The sequence below is a fragment of the Hipposideros armiger genome, unplaced genomic scaffold, assembly GCF_001890085.2.
Source record: "Hipposideros armiger isolate ML-2016 unplaced genomic scaffold, ASM189008v1 scaffold_61, whole genome shotgun sequence".
Lineage (NCBI taxonomy): Eukaryota > Metazoa > Chordata > Mammalia > Chiroptera > Hipposideridae > Hipposideros > Hipposideros armiger.
In genome coordinates, this window is record NW_017731411.1 from 4,240,866 (window position 1) to 4,262,022 (window position 21,157).

At 36.8% G+C, this 21,157-nt stretch overlaps 1 protein-coding gene across 1 annotated transcript in view; it reads left to right on the forward strand.

Moving 5' to 3' along the window:
• Positions 1–21,157, forward strand: part of ULK2 (unc-51 like autophagy activating kinase 2) — an 89,661-nt gene that overhangs the window by 20,094 nt on the left and 48,410 nt on the right. The window contains exons 9-13 of the mRNA XM_019641528.1: positions 202–260; positions 1,492–1,574; positions 4,782–4,829; positions 5,183–5,271; positions 9,770–9,938. Of these exons, the coding sequence (XP_019497073.1) occupies positions 202–260; positions 1,492–1,574; positions 4,782–4,829; positions 5,183–5,271; positions 9,770–9,938 (448 nt within the window). The remainder of the gene's footprint in view (positions 1–201; positions 261–1,491; positions 1,575–4,781; positions 4,830–5,182; positions 5,272–9,769; positions 9,939–21,157) is intronic.

Here is a 21,157-nt window from a genome sequence, read left to right on the forward strand (position 1 = left end):
TCCTCCACAACTAGACTGAAGAACAAAACGACAGCAACTTGTCTGTTCCCCTTCCCCAATTCCCCAGCATTGTTCCCATCCCCCCAGTTCCCCAATAAAAAATGTTTAAAAAATAAAAATAAGAGTGTCAATCATATGATTTGGAATTTTTGCCTCTTTTGTTTAGGAAATTAAACCTTTTTTTGTTTGTTTTTTGAACAGGCCAATAGTCCTCAAGACCTAAGGATGTTTTATGAAAAAAATAGGAGCTTAATGCCTAGGTATGTGTTTTGATTACACTAGGTTTTACTATTTTTGAATACAATGTTATTTATTTGAACTCTTTGTGTTTTATGTATTTCTGTTATTGAATCTTTTTTCAATGGACAGTAGTGATAGCATTCATTATAATAGGAAATTAGAAAATCACTAGCACATCATAAGTGTATTTAAAAGAAAAAAACTATGGAAATTATATGTGTTCTTTGAGGAAAAGGAGATGCAAACAGAATAGATGTACGTAAAATGGAAAGTAAGTTCCCCCTAGGCCTTCCCCTATTTTCTAGGGATAATAAGAGTTTGTTGTGTATCTTTTTTTTTTTTTATAAAGATTTTATTGGGGTATTGGGGGGAGGGGAACAGCACTGGGGAATCAGGGAAGGGGAACAGACAGGTAGACAAATTGCTGTTTTTGTTCTTCAGTCTAGTTGTGGAGGACTTCGCTTCACTGGCCCATTTTGGTATGATCATTGTGCTCTTCCCGGATGAGGCAGAACAGTTGCCGGTCATTGGTTGGCCGCCCATAGCGGCTTCCAGCAGCTCACACTGGCTGCCGGTTGCTCACGCTGGCTGCCAGCCACTCGTGTAGCTCACGGCAGCTCACGGCAGCCCACTGCAGCCCTGCTGCAGCCTACGCTGTCGCTGGCGACTCACAGCAGCCCAGCTCCAGGTCCAGCTGTTGTTCATCATCTTAGCTGTAGAGGGCCAGCGTCACTGGCTCTCAATGTAGGATCCGAACCACAGCCCTGCTGCTCAGAGCTGATGCTCCCAAGTGAGCTCTTAACCAGCTGAGCCACTTGGCCGGCCCTGTTGTGTATCTTTTTGAAATCTTTTTTGTGCAAGCTCATTTTGCAAATTTGAATCTTGTTTGTGTATATATTTATAAACACATACATATGATTCAGTACAAATTACATCATACTTTGCAAATTGTTCTGCAATTTTTTTTTACTCTGCAGTATAGCATAGACATTGTTTAGGAACTACTGCATTCTTTTAAATGGCTACGTAGTCTCATAGTTAGATATGTCATGTTTTGTTTAATCAGATCCTTGTTTTCATTTTTTGGTTACTATAAACAGGCTTTAGTGGAGAGAGAGAGAGGGAGAGGGAGGGAGGAAGAGAGGAAGGACACACATTTGTTCATTTCTTTAGGATGGATACCTAGAAACATGTAGTTAATATATATAAACTCACCACTTCGGTTGTTTGTTTTTCTTTCCTTTCCCTCAGCATCCCCAGAGAAACATCACCTTATTTGGCTAATCTCCTTTTGGGTTTGCTTCAGAGAAACCAAAAAGATAGAATGGACTTTGGTAAGTAATATTTTCAAATTTTGCATGCTTTCTAATTTGATTTCTGTGTATTCTGAAAATATTTTTTCAAAAAGATACTATAGAGGGTTCAGAAGAAAATTAAGGTCAATTTCACTTTTCTTTCTCTTTTTTCTTGCACTTATTTTGTAAATATTTATTGAGTGTTTGCTGTGCTAGGTATGAGGGATAGAGTAATAAAAGAGTAATAAACAAAATCCCTGTCCTCATGATGCGTATATTCTAGTGGGGGAGAAACACAATTTATAAACTCTAATCATATGCTATATTAGAAGGTGATAAGTACTGTGAGGAAAAAATAAGGAAGAGAAATAGGGGTGAGTGGGTATTGAAATTTTATATAAGGTAGTCAGTGAAGACCTTTCTGAGAAAGTGACATTTGAACAAAGACTTGGTTGACAGATGTTAGATAGTGAGTCATGTGGATATCTATGGGAAGACCTTTTCAGGCAGAATAAATAGCTGGTACAAATGCCCAGAGCTGGGAGCATATCATGTAAGCAATTAAAGAAGGGCTTCTGTTCCAAGTGTGATGGTGATCCATGGGAGCATTTTGAGTAGAGGAATAATATATCTGACTAATGTTTTAAAAAGGATCAGCCTTGTTGCTTGTTGAGAACAGACTGGTGAGGGGCAGCAAGGCAGTGGGAGGAAGCTGGGAAGACTAATCAGGAGACTAGCAGTTACCTAGGTGAGTAATGAAGTAGTTTAGACTGGGGTAACAGCAATGGATGTGGTGAGAAGTTATTCAGTTCTGGACCTTTTTGGAGGTAAAGGCAAGAGCATTTGTGGATGAATTGAATGTGGGATGTGAGAGAAGAGAAGACTCAAAGATGACTCCCAAGATTTTTTACCTGAGCAACTAAAAAGAAAGCATTGTCAGTTACAGAGATGGGAAAGACCGCGAGGACAAAGCAGGCTGTGAAGGCAAGATTAGGAGTTTAGATTGGATGGGTTAAATTTAAGATGGCCATTTGACATCTAAGTGTAGATATCAAAAGGCATTTGGATATCAGAGGAGAGGTCTAGGCTGGGGAAATATTTGGGGAAAGATCTGGGAAGAAGGAATGGAGGCGAAACACCCCAGAATCCTGGTAGAAAAGTCCCTAACCTCAAAGAATGGGGTTGAGGGAGCCAGGGGGGGACATCTCCTTATATGGCGACTTGTGAACATGTGCTCTGTGGCAGTTTGACTCTCACCAAGACATTGCAAGAGCAGGCTATAGGTGCTTTTGGGAGGCCATGGCCTCTGTCTTAGAATTTTAGATTCTTAAGGTGGACGCTCATATTGATTTTGAGCCTTCTTTTATAATATAAGCATTTAAAGCTAAAAATGTCCTTTTAAGTACTTGAAGGTTTTGAAAGAACATTTATTCTTGAAACTGTTTGGGCCTCAGCTTTCTTTGGGGGATGGTTTGTTAACCTGTTCTTACCAATCTTATGTAAAAACAGCAAGACTTCAAAATGTCAGACCAGAAAAACCAGAAAACATGTTTAATGAAAATGCTTATCAAAATAACCCTGGTCTTCAGATTTTTAGAAAAATAAATGTTTGACTTTTTTCTGTAGTGATAGTTATAATAATAGAAATTTGCAAAAATTTATTCCAGAATTTTGGTCTATTAATGTATATTATGGAAGTCCGCATAAGCTTCTGGATAAGACAGACTGGGGTTTGAATTCTAGTCCCTCAACTTACTAGCTTTTGACATTGAAGAAGATACATGGCCTTTATGTACTATGACTTCCTTATCCATAAAAATAATACCTTGCATAAAGCTTATGAGGATTAAATGAGGAACTGGTATGTGAAGCACTCAGTTCGTTGTCCTAGTAAATGTTTGCAGTAGATGATAGCTCTAATAGTTTCTGTATAGGAGGAAAGACAAAATAGTCTGAATATATATTTTCTTAAAAGTTTTATAAAATTGTAATTAAACTTCAGTTCATGTAGTTGATAAATATTTTTATCTTTAAGAGGGAGAGAAGAAACTGAGAGTTGCTCTATAACCATGAAAAATATGGATCAACAGCAAAACACCGTACTTATGGATAATAGTTTTAAAATTATAGGTTATACTAAATATTTATATACTTTCCATGCCATAGCAATTGATTTGGAAGGTGGTTTCCGAGTATTTGCGTTTGGTCAATCTAATTTCTTTATGTCTTTTCTGTTTCATTTCTATTATGTCCTTGGTGGTCAGCATAAAAAATCTTACATGTCAAACTAGAATTTATGTGTGTGTGTGTGTGTGTGTGTGTGTGTGTGTATGTATGTATGTATTAATTTTTGCTCTAAAAAAAGATCTAAGGTAAAAAATTCATGTTTCTCTTCAAAACCCTCCATACTTCCACTCCTTAGCAAGTGTTGTGATTGATATTTACTTTGAGGGGCTTTGGGTATTAATTTCAGTGAAACTCATAGGATGTTTCAGAGTAGAAGATAATTTAGACTTAACTTGAGTTAAGCTTATTCCTGATCTTGTATTACCAAATAAACCTCCATGTTGGTACTGTGCCTACTATATGGTACTTAATATCATACAAGTCAGAAACTTAATGATAAATGAGATTATATTTGTGGATTTTTAAAGAAATAATGAAATAATTTAATATATAGGAAAATAAAGAGTAAAATAATGAACTATTTAAATACTCACCTACTTGTTTAATTAGCAGGCTTATTGTGTAGTTTTTGTTCTTGGTGGATAGTGAAGAAATTAAATCATATTAACAGGTTTTTTAAAAATGTGAAGCAGATAGAAGAATAGGATTCATTGTACACATCAGTTACCTGGATTTCCTCTTAGGACACTGAACAGTCATAGTTCAGAAATATGCTTAACAAGGGCCTAGTCACAGTACAGTACTCCATGGGGTTGTCTGCTTGAGGATGGCACACACGAGAAAGCATGTCTACTTTAGTTGCCTCAAGATGTGCTGTGTTGATAATGGATGTTTTGAAAATTCACAATTATTTAAAATTTTTCATTGATTGAGTTATAATTTGACAATTTTTTGATTAATAAAAGTAACATCCCTTTACATTTAAAGGAAATGGAGGCAACACAAAGAAGTTAATAATTATTTATGATATCAAAGACATAGTGTTCACTACATTGACAAGATTAACCTGTCTGCTAGTCCATGTCAGTTTAAAGGTTGCATTCTCATTTTTCATTACAGAAACATTTTTTAGCCATCCTTTTCTTGAGCAAGTTCCGGTAAAAAAATGTGAGTACCCACTTTTTACATTTTTACTCAAGAGCGATTACAAGCTTAAGGAAAAATTAGTATTTTGTATTGCAAAATTAATTTTTTTTGTGCTTCATAAGATTTTATTGAGCTTTTCTTAAATACCTGTAATTGTGCTTATTTAATAACAGTTCTATTTTTCCTTCCAAACCGAAGTTGAAATAGTTTTAATAATTGCTACCTTTTTAGTTATATCCATGGGAGCTGTAATAAGTAGGAGAATGTGAATTTTTGGTCAACACAAAGATATAGTAGTTTTGACAGGTTTTTGTGTTAGCCAAGTCATGTACTTGAACTCAAAGTGGTGTCTCTTCATCTGTTTCTTCCCACAGCCTGCCCAGTCCCAGTGCCTACGTATGCTGGCTCTGTCTCTGGAAGCTCCTATGGCAGCTCTCCACCTTGTCGTTTTGCCTCTCCACCTGTAAGTTCTTGTTTTATTAAAAATAATTTCAGAGTTAGTGCTATTGCATCTGTTCACAAATGAAGCCTGCAGATACATTGTGGATATTCTTTTTATGTATAGTATTTACTAGTGCAGCTGAGGCTTACGGGAAGAACATTTTTGGGTCAAATGGACCTAGGTTTGGACCTCTGCCCTTAGCTATGTAAACTGCAGCAAGAAATGTCACCTATCTGAGCTGTTTTCTTCTGAATAATTAGTATGGTACTCTCACCTTTTCATGCCCTGTGGGGGTTGGGAAGGATGATACTTGCAAGCAAAGACTACCTCTTACAGGTGGATAGGCAATACATATTTTATCTGCATGTCATAAACAGTGTGAATATTGATTGTACATAGACTTTCCAATGGTAGAGAAGGAACCCTTGAGTCAGATTCCACTGACTTGAGATTCCCTTAATCATGATTACTGGCCCAGCTTCTTCCTGCCATTGAGGTTCGCAAGCCATTTCCTCCATGGCTGTCTCCCTCTAGTCTCAGTGCCTCTTCCTGATCCTGAGAACTTCTGGTTACTTCTGGTCACTACTTATTCCTACTCTGCACCTCCAGGGTCTTACTTGACCCTTCTCTGTACTTTTCTAAACTGACCTTTCCCTCAAAATCTATTGTAGGGTTGTGACCTTGAGGTTTTTCTACAGGCTGAAGGTCCAAGAGCTCTTCTATCAGTTATTGTATTTTCCAGATTAGCCTGGCAACATGAATTTCTTGAATTCTCGCAGAAGGGTGGAGGAGCCATAAAAGGAGGTGATTGTATAATTAGTAGGTTGAGACCCCTTGGAGGTTTAAATGAGTGGGGCTTGGGAGCTTCCACATCCGTACTCGCCATGTGAACTAGGATGATTGACTTAATTTCTCTGAGCCTGTTTCTCATATGTAAAGCGATTATAATTTACCTACTTCATGGGGTTTTAAAAGGATAAATGAGCAAAAAGCACTTATACTCAGGAAGTGGCAACTGGTATTATTATTTTCCATGGAAACCTAACAGCCCATATAGCCAATACAGATGCTAATCAGCCTATTGCAAGCAAATGAGTCTTAAAACTGGCCAAAAACCTGTGTGCACAACATTGCAGACTCAAGCTACATAAAATAAAAGCAGATGAGCTAATAAGACATGAATTTAAAAAACTAAGAGGAAAAAAAAAGCGTATATTTCCTGTTTCAGTTTGGAATATTATACAAAACACTGGATTTGGAGTGATTGGGGATAAATGCAGAGGACGTGTATTGACATGGAAAGACTATAGGCTTTATTTGGAGCCAGCAGAACTGGCTTCAGTGCTGGCCCTGCTGCTTGCTCCCTCTGTAACATTGGGCAGGCCGGTTCCAGAGCTGGGCCATGGCTTCCTCATCTGTAGCTTTGGTCTAGTTAACCTTGGCTTGAAGGGTAAAATGTGGTAATATGTGCCAGGTGCCTAGCCACAGTGAGTACTTGACAAATTGTAGCTATTATTATGAAGTATTTATTTGACGCAATGTGATTCCTAATATGGAAAGCAAAGTTTGTGCTAGAGAAGGACTAACAGGGAAGAATCTGATTGTGGGAGAGGTGTGGGAGAGCAAGAATAAAGGAGCCTATGGGATGGTAGAATGACCTAGGGGTGAGAAAGAGGGGGACCAGTAGGAGAGACATTGAGCTGAAAATTACTTTGACTGGAGAGAGCATGTTGGGGGTCTTTGCTGGATGAGGTGGCATTGAAAAGGAGAGCAAAACAGGAGCTAGGCTTTGGGGAAGAGCAGAATGCATTGCTGACAGGAGGAGTGAGGAGATGCAGGAGGGAGAGAGGAAGCATAGTTAAATGCTAAAAACTTGGATGGAAAACCATTTTTAGAAGGCTTTTATTAAAAGCTAATTCTTGAAGTGAAAATAAAAAGGAAAGTTGGGGAATAAAATGAAAGCAGGAACATTTCTGTATAATTTCTAGTCAGTGAGATTAGAAAGCGGGAGGTTTGATGAGCCTTGCATTTAAAAAATAATCTGCCCAAAGCAAGATGATTTCATAGATGCCTTCCTTTCTAGGGCTGGAGTAGACTGTCTTACTGACGTTAATACACACAGGCATGCACATGTGTCTTTTTTTTTTTAATATTCTCATACAAATATCCAGCCATTGATTTATTCCAGAGAAATCTTTGAAAGGCAAAAGAACTTTTAAAAAATGGTAAATCCAAATCACTCTTTTGGTTATGATGCTAGCAATAGGTTAAATGCTATTTAGATAATATCTCTTTAGTATCTATGTATTGGTTTCATAACATTTATTAAATTCCTACTCTATTTGAGGTTCTGATTGATAGTAATGAATGATATGACCAGGTCCCTTACATTAAGGAGTTTTTAATTGTGTGGAGAAGAGGCAGGTAAATCAATCACAATACACTGTATCTTTATTGCCTGTGGGGATGTGGGTGAGGGGCATGAACTAAGGAAGGCTGCTTAGAAGAGGGCATTGAGCTGAAGCTTGAAGAAAGAGTTCTCAAAGTGAATTTTTGGGTTGTCGGAAAAGTCATGACGTATTTTTTCTGTTTTCATTGCAAAAATGCGTCATGACTTTTCCAACAACCCAATAATAAAAGAATGGTATTGTACGTACAGGAATCTTCATTCATGAGTTCATGGAAACATGACCCTGGAACTCTGTAACACTCCATGGCCACTTAAATTTAAATTTGTTAGAATTTAGGGGTAGAGTGTCAAGAAAAGAATGGTTCACAGTGCAGGTACAGCAGAGAATTCAAGAAACTTAAGGAATAGAGAAAGTGTCAACAGGACTTGGCAATGGGAGTTATTGGTAAGCTTAATGAAGGCAATTTTATTGAAAGGTTGAAAACAGAAAATGGATTATGGTGGGTTAAGGGATACATGAGAGGTGAGGAATTTGAATAAGTGAAGATTGATAGTTTCGAGAACACTGTGAAGAAGTGAAGAAATAAGAGAAGACCATAATTGAGAGGGTTGCAGGGATTTGAGATGTGAGAAAGTTAAATATGTTTGTGTTTGGAGGAGAAAAAAGCTAGAATAAAGAGAGAAGGTGAGAGTGTCAGGGGCAGAAAGGAGTTGATCTAGCTCCTTGAGGAGGTGGAGGTGAATGGAATTAGAACACAGACGTAGAGATTAGCTTTGAATGCAAGGAGTAGCACCAAGACAGTTGTGGATGCAGATAATTTAATAAATAGCACGGGAAGAAATTCAGAAAGCTTCTGCCTAAGCCACTGGAATGAAGTTGTGTGTACTTATATCCTTGGAATCACATCTCCACTCTACTGCTTTTCAGTTGTGTGATCTTAGGCAAATTTCCTAATCTTCTGAGTTTTGTTTATTTAAAAATGAAATGGATTTCAGAATGGGGCTAAAGTTACATAATACATGGAAAGCTCTTAACAGTGCCTAGCCCATGGGTAATGTTCAGTAAAGTTAGTCCTTCCATCTTCCCTTCCCTTTATAATTTTGAGACATAAGTTCTCTTCAAAAAGTGATCAGGAGATTTCATGTCATGTATATGTCACACACGCACAAAAAGAAGTGATTAAGGAGATTTTAAACTGATTTAATTGCACAGTGACATTTCGAGGAGCACCAGCAATGAATTGGGTGTTTAAGACTTGGGTTTAAAGAGCATTATGTAGTATTTTTTCTTTTCTTCAATAGAAACAAAGGTTAAACGGTATAATGGGGACTAAACACATAATAAATTATGAAGTTCATTGTTTTAGAAAACCATTGTATAATCAAGACATTAAATTAGAGTTGTCACTGGAGGCCTTGAACTAGGCAAGTGCCAAAAGATAAATAGCTACTTATACCTAAGTATTTTTAAAAATATATTTATATGCTTTTCTTCCCTTCCTGTTCTATCTCCCACAAACCAGCTCTTCCTCCTAACAAAAGAAAAACAAAAAGAATACACCCACACCTGTAAAGTTTTGAAAATTTTTCTTTCTGTGAGTGTAAATAAATCTCCAGGCTTAAATGCAGTTATCTTTATTGATTTATTTACTTTTTTAAATAATATGGTTTCTTGCTCTGCTGTTTATAATGTTTTCTTCATTGGAAATTTAAAACTGTGTGTGCATGTAGGATGTCATTAAAGTCTCTGGACATTTTGTTTTAGTCATTAAGTGAACAATTGTTGAATATCTGCTTTGGCAGGCCACGAGCTTAAACTGGGGATGTTGAGATGATAAAAACCCACCTTCTCAAATATTTCAGGGGAGGCAGACAGGCACATGTGATAAGTGATGTGATATATTTTTAAGTATCACTTTTGGAAAACATTTAAGACATTTGGGATTATGCTTTTTTAAGGGAAAGATTTTCCAAAGAGATTTTTTGAAATTTTAGATGGAATTGAACTTTATGCCCGCTTTTATGAAAAAAAAAATTCTTTAGTCTAATGGCTGTTCTGACTTGCACTTTATTATTAGGCCAGTTTTAATTTTATGTTGTTAATTTTAGTCCCTTCCAGATATGCAGCATATTCAGGAAGAAAACTTATCCTCTCCACCATTGGGTCCTCCCAACTATCTACAAGTGTCCAAAGATTCTGCCAGTACTAGTAGCAAGAACTCTTCTTGTGACACGGATGACTTTGTTTTGGTTCCACACATCTCGTCAGACCACTCATGTGAGAATCTTTTCTACTTGTACACATTCTATTTCTTAATTTACTTGACTAGTGTTTTTTGTTTGTTTGTTTGTTTAACCTTTATATCATGCTGTCTTGTGTAGGGCCCTTTTTCACATGGACATTTTATTTAGTTGTTTGAATTCCCAGAATTATATACCAACTTTTCTAAAATCTACTGTCATCTTCCATAAAACAATAACTTTGGATTCTGAAGGTAGATGAAAACTATAGGAAATGATCTCAAATTCTGTTTGTATCTAAAGAAATATGGGGGCCAGCCGAGTGGCTCAGTTGGTTAAGAGCTTGCTCAAGAGTGTGAACTCTGAGCAACAGGGTCGCTGGTTCTATTCCCACATGGGCCAGTGAGCTGCGCCCAAACTGAGCTGCCACTGAGCTGCCAACAGGTGGCAGGATGGCTCAGCTGGTGAAAGCAGGTGCTTCTAACAACAAGGTTGCCTGTTCGAGATGGTGGGCTATGCCCGCCTGCAACTAAAGACTGAACTCAGCACCTTGAGCTGAGCTGCCACCCGAGTGGCTCAGGGGATAGAGCACACGCTCGTAACAACAAGAATGCCAGTTCGACTCCTGCATGGGATGGTGGCTATGCCCACCCACAACTAATTGAACACAGCACCTTGAGCTGAGCGGCATGACTGAACTTGGAGCTGAGCTTGCTGCACCCTCCATAACTAAGATTGAAGGACAACAACTTGGCTGTTCCCCTTCCCCTATTCCACAATAAAATCTTTAGAAAAACAAAACAAAACAAAAAATCATCATTTAGAAATAAATAAATAAATAAATAAATAAATAAATAAATAAATAAATAAATATGGAAGCCAGCAAAATGAGAGAAATTAAATTAAATTTAAGGAAAGGAATTAAAGGAAGACCTCTTTTGGAAAAAACCTAAGAGTCTAAGGAGTCTTAAAACAATCTGGATGTCTTTCAGAAGATAATGGCATCAGTTCAGGAATGAGCTTCATAAATATATAGGAAGAACAAAAGGAAATGAATTTAAGTTAACTGAATAAAGTCAGTGTTCTGAGGACTAGTGAAGGATACCAGAAAACCTACAAAAAAGAGAAATTAGACAAAACCATTAATAAAGAAGGAACTATAGGTTTGGTTGTGAAGGAAAAAGATCAGAAAAGCTGGAAGTTTGATTAATAATTGAATAATATCAAGTTGACCATGTGTAGGTACAGTGGCTGGAGAAATTTGTATCAAGAGGCCTATTTTGTTGTTTATCAAATACTTATTTAATAGCTTCTTATGTTATACACCGTGCTAGTCGTTGTGAAGGCCATAATCCCTGGACCTAACACACTTCAGAATTTATTAGTTAGAGAGGGAAAACATGGACACCACAGCAGTAGTATGTGGCAGTTTATGATCAGTGCTATGAGAGCTGGGAGTTACCTTTAAAAATCATCCAGTACGGTGGCTTTATTTCATTCAAGAAAGTAATCACACTTTTAAAATTATGAAATATTTCAAACAAAATAATTCAGCAGATACTCAAATCACCCACCATGCTAATTTTACTTATGTCAACATTGTGCCATATTTGTTTTAGATGTCTTTTTTAAAGATATAAAAAGCTGTAGGTACAGCTAAAGTCCCTTTCCCCATTCTACGCTTGTCAGAGATATATTCTTCCTATAGATATTTTTGTACTTCTACAGATGCCTATATCCATAAATAACATATTTTTGTATTTTTAGTTTTAAGTAAATGCTATATAGAATGTTTCTGTAGTTTGTTTTTTTATTCATATTTTTGCTATGTATCTAGATTCATGTCTAGATGTGTATTTTATTATCTGGATTTTACCACATTTTACTCATTTCCCTGTTGATGGTTACTTGAATTATTTGTCTTTTCACTGTTCAAAATGTATTATAACAGATATCTTTGTGCCAGAATTTCTTCCAAGTGCATACTCTAGATCAGGGGTTGGCAAACTTTTGAGACGGAAGAGCCGGCAGGGGTCAGCAAACTGTGGCTTGGGAACTGTGGCTTTGAAGTAAAATTGAAAATGAAAATAAAACTATCATAGTTTCATTTATAAAATTTTTAAAGGCTATTATTCACATAATGGTGATTATGTACAAACATATTTATGGCTCAAATAATTTTTAAATTGTTGTGAGGGACAGTTGGCTCTTTCAGGGGTCAGCAAACTTTTGAGACGGAATGTACCTGAAGAGCCGCATATGGCTCGCGAGCCGCAGTTTGCCAAGCCCTGCTCTAGATATATACAGCTTTAACTCTAGAATATTGGTGCAAACAAGTTGTAGGCAACTAGTAGTCTCTGCCATGCTGCCTCACTGTTATAATGGCACCTTCTAAAGATTTTTAATTATTTTTTTCGTATTTAACTTCACCTAGAATTCATTTTTGTAGATGGAATAAGATAAGGATTTATCAATTATCCCAGCATTATTTATTGAATAGTCTGTCCTTTCTCCACTGATATGCAACTCCAAATTTGTCACATCAGGTTTATATACAATTGCATTTGTTCTAAGGTTTTCTATTTTATTCATTGGTCTATTTGTCTGTATTATAATTTTTAAATACTTGTGTGTCTTTGTGAAAGGGGGGTGAAAAGTAACAGTAGAGAGCATCCTAGTATTCTTTGGAATCACTCTGGCTATTCTTGATCCCTTTTCCCCCCATATAGTTTAATTTCAGCTTGACAAATCTTATCAAAAAACCACTTTTTGATGGGAATTGTGTTGATTCTGTAAGACCTATTTGGGGACAGTTAGAATATTTACAGTATTAAATTGTCTACTCAAGATTGTTTGGTGTTTCTCCACTTATTTGTGTTTCTTTAATGTGTTTTTGATACATATTTATACTTTTCTATTTAAAGGACATTCACATCTTTTGTTTTATTCTAATTACCTTTGTGTGTGTGTGTATTGTCTTTAAAACTTTTTTTTTTTTTTCAAAACTGCTTTTGTTGAGGTCTTTGTACTATCAAATCCCAGGGTCAGGTCTTAATCCTCATATTTTTTATGTATCCACAGTATTTGTTAGGCAACCACACCCTTTTTAATTACTAAAAATTTGTTATTGTGAAATATATCATGCATGTAATATATTTTTTAAAGACCTGATTTTTTTAGAGAAGTTTTAGGTTTACAGCAAAATTAAGAAGTACAGATATTTCCCAAATAACCCCTACCCCACATGTGCACAGCCTTCCCCATTATCAGTATCCCTCACCAGAGTGGGACATTTGTTACCAAGGATGAACCTACATTGACACACCATAATGTAATCACCCAAAGTCCATAGTTTAGAGTTCGCTCTTGATGTTGTACTCCATGCATTTGGACAAATGTATAATGACGTATATCCATCAGTATAGTATCATACAGAGCATGCCCTAAAAATGCTCTATCCTCTACCTACTCATCTCTCCCCACCTAATCCCTGGAAACCACTGATCTTTTTTTTGTCTGTAGTTTTGCCCTTTCCATAATGTCATATAGTTGGCGTTAGACAGTATGCAGCCCTTTCAAATTGGTTTCTTTCACTTAGCAATAGCATTTAAGGTTCCACCAGGTCTTTTCATGGACTGATAGCTCATTTCTTTTTATTGCAGAATAATATCCCATTGTCTGAATGTTCCAGTTTATCCATTCACCTATTGAAGGGCAACTTAATTGCTTCCAAGTTTGGGCAATTATGAATCAAGCCATTATAAACATCCTTGTGTGGGTTTTTGTGTAGTTATGTGTTCAACTCTTTTTGGGTAAATACCAAGGAGCATAATTGCTGGATGGTGTGGTAAGGTTATGTGTAGTTTTGTAAGATACCACCAAAGTGGCTGTACCATTTTGCACTCTTACCATTAATGAATGGAAGTTTCTGTTGCTTTACATCCTCACCACCTTTAGTGTTGTCAGTGTTCCAGATTTTAGGCATTCTAATAGATATGTAGTGATACCTCGTTGTTTCAGTTTTCCTTGCTCTAATGACATATGACATTCAGCATCTTGTCATATGCTTGTCATCCCTATGTCTTCTTCTGTGAGGTATCTGTTGAGACCTTTGACCCATTTTTCAATTGGGTTATTTGTTATCTTACTGTTGAGTTTTAAGAGTTCTTTGTATATGTTGGATAACACTTCTTTATCAGCTGTGTCTTTTGCAAATATTTTTGCCTAGTCTATGGCTTGTCTTCCAATTCTCTTGATATTGTCTTTCACAGAACAGTTGCTTTTAGTTTTAATGAAGTCCAGCTTATTAATCAACATTTCTTTCATGAACCACATCCTTGGTGTTGGCATTGTGATACCCAAGATCATTTAGGTTTTCTCCTATATTATCTCTTAGGTTTTATGGTTTTTTGTTTTACATTTAGGTCTGTGATCCATTTTGAGTTAATTTTTTTAAAGGGTGTAAGGTCTATGTCTAGATTTATTTTGCACGTGGATATCCAGCACCATTTGTTGAAAAGACAGTCTTTGCTCCATTGTATTGTCTTTGTTCCTTTGTCAAAGATCAGTTGACTATATTTATGGGCTTTCTATTCTGTTCCATTGATTTGTTGTCTGTCCTTTTGTCAATACCAGACTTTCTTAGTTACTATAACTGTATAGTAAGCCTTGAAGCTGGGTAGTGTCAGTCTTCCAACTTTGTTCTTCTTCAATATTGTGTTAGCTATTATGGATCTTTTGCTTCTCCATGTAAACTTTAGAATCAGTTTGTCAATATCCACAAAACAACTTGCTGGGGTTTTGATTGAGATTTCATTGAATCTATAGATTAAGTTGGGAAGAACTGACATCTTAACAATATTGAGTCTTTCTATCCATGAACATGGAATTTTTCTCCATTTTACTTAGTTATTTGATTTCATTCATCAGTTTTATAGTTCCTCAAATCGCAAACATATTTTGTTAGATCTATACCTCAATATTTCATTTTTTGGAGTCCTAATGTAAATGGTATTGTGTTTTTAATTTCAAATTCCACTTGTTCATTGTTGATACAGGAAAGCAATTGGCTTATTATATTAACGTTGTATCCTGCAGCCTTCCTATAATCACTTATTAGTTCCAGGAGTTTTTTTGTCAGTTCTTTCAGATTTTTTTTACATAGATGGTCATGTCATCTGCAAACAACAGTAGTTTTATATCTACCTTCCCAATCTGTATACCTTTCACTTCCTTTTCTTATTGTATTATCAAGGACTTCTAGTGCAGTGCTGAAAAGGAGTTGTGAGATAAGACATTCTTGCCATTTTACCTGATCTTAGTGGGAAAACTTTTAGTTTCTCACCATTAAGGATGATATTAGCTGTAGCTTTTTAGAGATATTCTTTACCAAGTTCAGACAGTTCCCCCTCTATTTCTAGTTTATTCAGAGTTTTATCATAAATGTGGATGTTGGATTTTGTCAAATGCTTTTTCTGCATCTATTAATAGGATCATGTGACTTTTTCCTGTTTAGTCTGTTGATGTGATAGATTACATTAATTGATTTTTGAATGTTGAAGCAGCCTTGCATATCTGGGATAATTCCCATTTGGTCATGATGTATAATTCTTTTTCTACATTATTGGATTCACTTTAGTAATTTGTTGAAGATTTTTGCATCTGTGTTCAAGAGAGATATTGGTTTTTCATTTTCCTGTAATCTCTTTGTCTGGATTTGGTATTAGGGTAATGCAGGCCTCATAGAATGAATTAGAATGGATTCCCTCTGCTTCTGTTCTCTGAAAGAGATTGTAGATAGAGATTTGGTAGAATTCACCAGAGAATGCATCTGGGCCTGGTGCTTTCTGTTTTGGAAGATCTTCCAAATTTCTTTAGTAGATACGGGCCTATTTATGTTGTCTATTTCTTTATGTGTGAGTTTTGGCAGATTGTGTCTTTCACAGAATTGATCCATTTCATCTAGGTTATCAAATTTGTGGGCATAGAGTTGTTCATAGTAGCCCTTTATTATCTTTTTAATTTCAGTGGGATCTATAGTGATGTTCCCTCTTTCATTTCTGATATTAACAATTTGTGTCCCCTCTCTTTTTTTCTTAGACTGGGTAGAAGTTTATCAATTTTCTTGATTTTTTTCAAAGAACCATTTGGTTTTGTTGATTTTATTGATTTCCTGTTTTCAGTTTCATTGATTTCTGCTCTAATTTATTTATTTTTTTTCTTTAGTTGAGCCATCCTGCCACCTGTTGGCAGCTCAGCGACAGCTCAGCTCGGGCCGGGCATCGAACTGCTGTTGCTCAGAGCTCAAACTCTTGAGCGAGCTCTTAACCAACTGAGCCACTTGGCCGTCCCTAATTCTTATTTCTTTATTCCGTTTACTTTGGATTCAATTTGCCTGCCCTTCTTTTTCTAATTTCTTAAGGTATTGGATTGTCGGAAAAGTCATGACGTATTTTTTCGGTTTTTCGTTGCAAAAATGCATCATGACTTTTCCGACAACTCACTAGAAACTTAGATTATTGAATTTAGATCGTTTTTGTTTTCTAATGTGTGCATTCAATGCTATAAATTTCCCTTTAAGCACTGCTTTTGCTGTTTCTCACAAATTTTGATGAGTTGTGTTTTCATTTTCATTTAGTTCAGAATATTTTAAAATTTCTTTTGAGATTTGTTCTTTGACCCATGTGTTATTTAGAAGTGTGTTGTTTAACCTCCACATATTTTAGAATTTTCCAGTTATCTGTCTTGTTAATGAATTTCTAGTTTCATTCCATTGTGATCTGAGAGCTGACTTTGTGTGATTTTTATTCTTTTAAATTTGTTAAGATGTGTTTTATTGTCCAGACTGTAGTCTGTCTTGGTGAATGTTCCATGTGAGTTTGAAAAAAATGTGTATTCTGCTGTTGTTGATGAAGTAATCTATAGATGTCAGTTCTATTTGGGTGTTATTGAGTTCAGCTATGTCCTTCCTGCTTTTCTGTCTGTTGGATCTGTCCATTTCTGAGGGAGGGTTGTTGAAGTCTCCGACTATAATAGTGGATTCATCTGTTTGTCCTTGCAATTCTATCAGTTTTTGCTTTACGTGGCTTGATTCTGTTGTTAGGGGCATACATGTTAAGGATTGTTATGTCTTTTTGGATAATTTACATTTATGTAAATATGATTGTATCATTATGTAATGCCTTTCTTATCTCTGATAACTTTTCTTAGTTTGAAGTCTGCTCTGTCTGAAATTAATATAGCTAATCCTGCTTCTTTTTGATGAGTGTTAGCATGGTCTATTTTTTTCTATCCATTTACTTTAATCTATTTGCGTCTTTATTTTTTTTATTTTATTTTATTTTTTAAATAATCGCTTGTTTTTATTACTTTCTCTTTTTTTTTAAAGATTTTTATTGGGATATTGGGGGGAAGGGAACAGTGCTGGGGAATTGGGGAAAGGGGAACAGACAAGTTGCTGTCGTTTTGTTCTTCAATCTAGTTGTGGAGGATGTTGCTTCACTGGCCCAAGTTGGCACCATCATTGCGCTCTTCCCAGGCGAGGCAGATCAGTCGCCGGCTTCTGGCCGGCCGCTCACTGCGGCTGCTGGCCGCTCACGCTGGCTGCTGGCTACATACGGTAGCCCATGGCACCCCACTGCCACAGGGGCTGCAGCCTACGCTGTCACCGGCGACTCACGGCAGCCCAGCTCCAGGTTGAGCTGTTGTTCAGCATCTTAGCTGTAGAGGGCAGTGTCACTGGCCCTCATATGTGGGATCCGAACCAGGGCCCTCTGGCGTCACAAGCCAGTTCTTACCCATTGCACCACTCGGCCGGCCCGTGTCTTTATATTTTAACTTGAGTTTCTTGTAGACAACATATAGTTGGGTCATTGTTTTGATCCACTCTGAAATCCTTGTCTTTTGGAACATTTAGACCATTGATGTTAAATGTGATTGTTGATATAGTTAAATTAATATCTGCCATATTTGTCACATTTTTCTATTCATTGTCCTTGTTCTTTGTTTGTTTTTCTTTCACTCTTTTTCTGCCTTTTGTTCTAATTGAGAATTTATTATGATTTCAGTTTTTTCCTTTCTTAGCACATGAATTATACTTTTTAAAACTTTTTTTAGTAGTTGCCGTAGAGTTTGCAATGTATATTTATAAATAATCCAAGCCCACTTTCAAGTAACACTGTACTACTTCAAGGTTAGTGTACATTGCAGTAACAAAATAATCCTCATTCCTTCCTCCTGTCCCTTGTATCACTGCTGTTATTCATTTTGCTTATATATAAGCCTTCATAAATATATATGTACACATAAGATAGTTACATAAGCATACATAACTGAATACATTGTCATTATTATTTTGAACTAACTGTTCTCTGTTCGATCATTTAAGAATAAGGAAAATGAAAGTTTTTATTTTACCTTCACTTATTCCTTCTTCAGTGCTCTTCCTTTCTTTTTGTAGATCCAGTTTCCTGACCTATATTATTTCCCTTCTCTCTAAAGAACTTCTTTTAACATTTCTTGCAAGGCCAAACTAGTGGCAACAAATTCCCTCAGTTTCCCACCCCCCCTCCCTCCTCCAAGCCGTTGTTCTCAGTCTAGTTGTAGAGGACACTGCTCACTGGCACATGTTGGTATTATGATCACTTTACTCAATCGGCCACCGCCCACTCACGGCAGCTCTCGCCAGCTGCCAGCCGCTCACTCCGGCTGTTGGCCTCTTATGGTGGCTCACGGTAGCTCACGGCAGCCCATGGCAGCTCACACCAACTGCCAGTCACTCAAAGCAGCCCAGCTCCAGGTTGAGCCATGGTTCACAATCTTAGCTGTAGAGGGTGCAGCTTACTGGCCCATGTGGGAATTAAAATGGCAGCCCTGTTGTTCAGAGCGCGTGCTCTTACCAACTGAGCCACCCGGCCGCCCCCTCAATTTTTATTTGCCTGAGAAAATCTTTATTTTTTCGTCAGTTTTGAAGGATATGTTTTCAAGGTACAGAATTCTAGGTTGGTGGTTTATTTCTATCAACACTTTAAATATTTCAGTCCACTGTCTTCTTGCTTGCATGGTTTCTGAGGAGATGTAGATATAGTTTTTATCTTTGTTCCTCTATAGGTATAATGTTCATTTTCCCTGGCATCTTTCAGGATTTTTTCTTTATTTTTGATTTTCTGTTATTTGAAAATAATATGCCTAGGTGTGCAGTCATGCACCACATTATGACATTTTGGTCAATGATGGACCACATATACACAGGTGGGCCCCTAAGATTATAATGGATCTGAATATTTTCTGTTGCCTGTCATTGTCTTAGCCATTATAATGTCTTAGCGCAATGCATTAAATAAATACCATTGTATTACAATTGCCTACAGTAGTCAGTACAATAACATGTCGTACAGGTTTTTAACCCAGGAACTGTATGTATGTAGGGCAACAGAATTTGTCACCCCAAAATATGTCTCTGGTGTAAGGATTATTTTAGCCTCATTAAGAAATGGCAGACATAGGAGAAGTTCTGAAAACCAAGTAGAAGTTACCCTCTGTAAAAGCCATTTATATTTGTAAGGGAAAGCTCCATTTGTAAAGGTGTCTCCCTGGCTTGTCAGGTAGAGGGGATGACCTTATCTCCAGAAACTCTTAGTGCAGAAGACAAGGACTTAAATCTGCACAACAACCTTACCCTTGTTGACCGTGCTTTTCTTGGTAACCTCCCATAACTGACTCCTCCCACCCCAAAATTTTCTTTTGTCTTCAGCTGAAGATGGTATGTAAGGTGGTGGCTTCAGCCACTTTGATGAGTCAGTTTTCCTGGATCTCTCCCAGGTATACAGGAGGTATACATGCTATTAAAGTTTTGTTTGCTTTTCTCCTGTGAATCTGTCTTTTATTACAGGGGTGTCTTAGCCAAGAACCCAGAAGAGCTAGAGGGAAAATAATTTTTCTTCCCCAACAGAGCAATAGGATATACCACATAGCCTAGCTGTATAGTGGGTACACCATGTAGATTTGTGTATATGCACTCTATGATCTTTGCACAATGCCGAAATCACCTAACTATGCATTTCTCAGAATGTATCCCTGTCGTTACGTGGTGCATGACTGTAGTTGTTTTGGACATTTATCCTGTTTGGTGTTCTCTGAGCTTCCTGGATCTGTGGCTTGGTGTCTGGCATTAATTTGGGGAAATTCTCAGTCATTATTGTTTCAAATATTTCCTTCTGTTGCTTTCTGTCTTTATTCTCCTTCTGGTGTTGGGGAGCCGGTTATTAACAAGAACCGAGACAAAGAGTTTTCATTTCAAAGACTTTATTCCCAAGCTCGGGGGTCCGTCTCATTGGAGAGAGAGAGCGGACCTCAAGTCTTGGCTAGTGGGGAAATTTATAGCTAAAGCTGGATACAGAAGCAAAAAAAAAGCGGTTAGTGAGTAAAAGGGGAAAAAAAAAACTTTAACAAACAGAGTCAACTTATTTTCTAGCTAGCCATAAAACTTGGCAAGTTTATTTTCTTCTAACGAACTATAAATCAGGACTTATTTATTTTTTTTCTCATAAAGCATTGAGCTTATCTCTTCCCTAGCAAGCAAGCCATAAAGCATTTAGTTTATCTTTTCCCTAACAAGCAAGCTAAAAGCATTTAGTTTATCTTTTCCCTAACAAGCAAACTAAAAAACATATAGTTTATCTTTTCCCAATTTCTTGACAAGATACTTTGTTAATTTTTGCTGAAGCAGAAGTTTCTTTCATTCCCCTGGGTCCCCACACTGGTAACTCATTGCTCATGTTACACCTTATGTAGTTGTCCCACAGACCTTGGATGCTCTGTTCTGGTTAAGCCTTTGTTCTTTTCTTTTTTTTTATTGTGTTTTCATGGATTCTGTTGATACATTCTTTAGCTCAGAGATTCTTCCCTCTGCCATATAGTCTACTAATAAGCCCATTATTTTCTGTTATAGTGTTGTTGTTTTTAATCTAGCCTTTTTGGTTCTTTCTTAGGATTTCCATCTCTGCTTATATTGCCCATCTGTTCTTGCATGCTGTCTACTTTTTCCATTAGAGCCCTTAGCGTATCAACCATAAATTTAAATTCCTGGTCTGATAACTTGAACATCCAGGCCATGTCTGGTCCTGATACTTTTTCTGTCTCATCAGATTGTGTTTTTGGTATGCCTTGTAATTTTTTCTTGATGGCTATACTTGAGGTACCTGGTGAATGGAACTGCTGTAAATAGGTCTTTAGTAATGTGGTGGTGAAGTGTGGGGG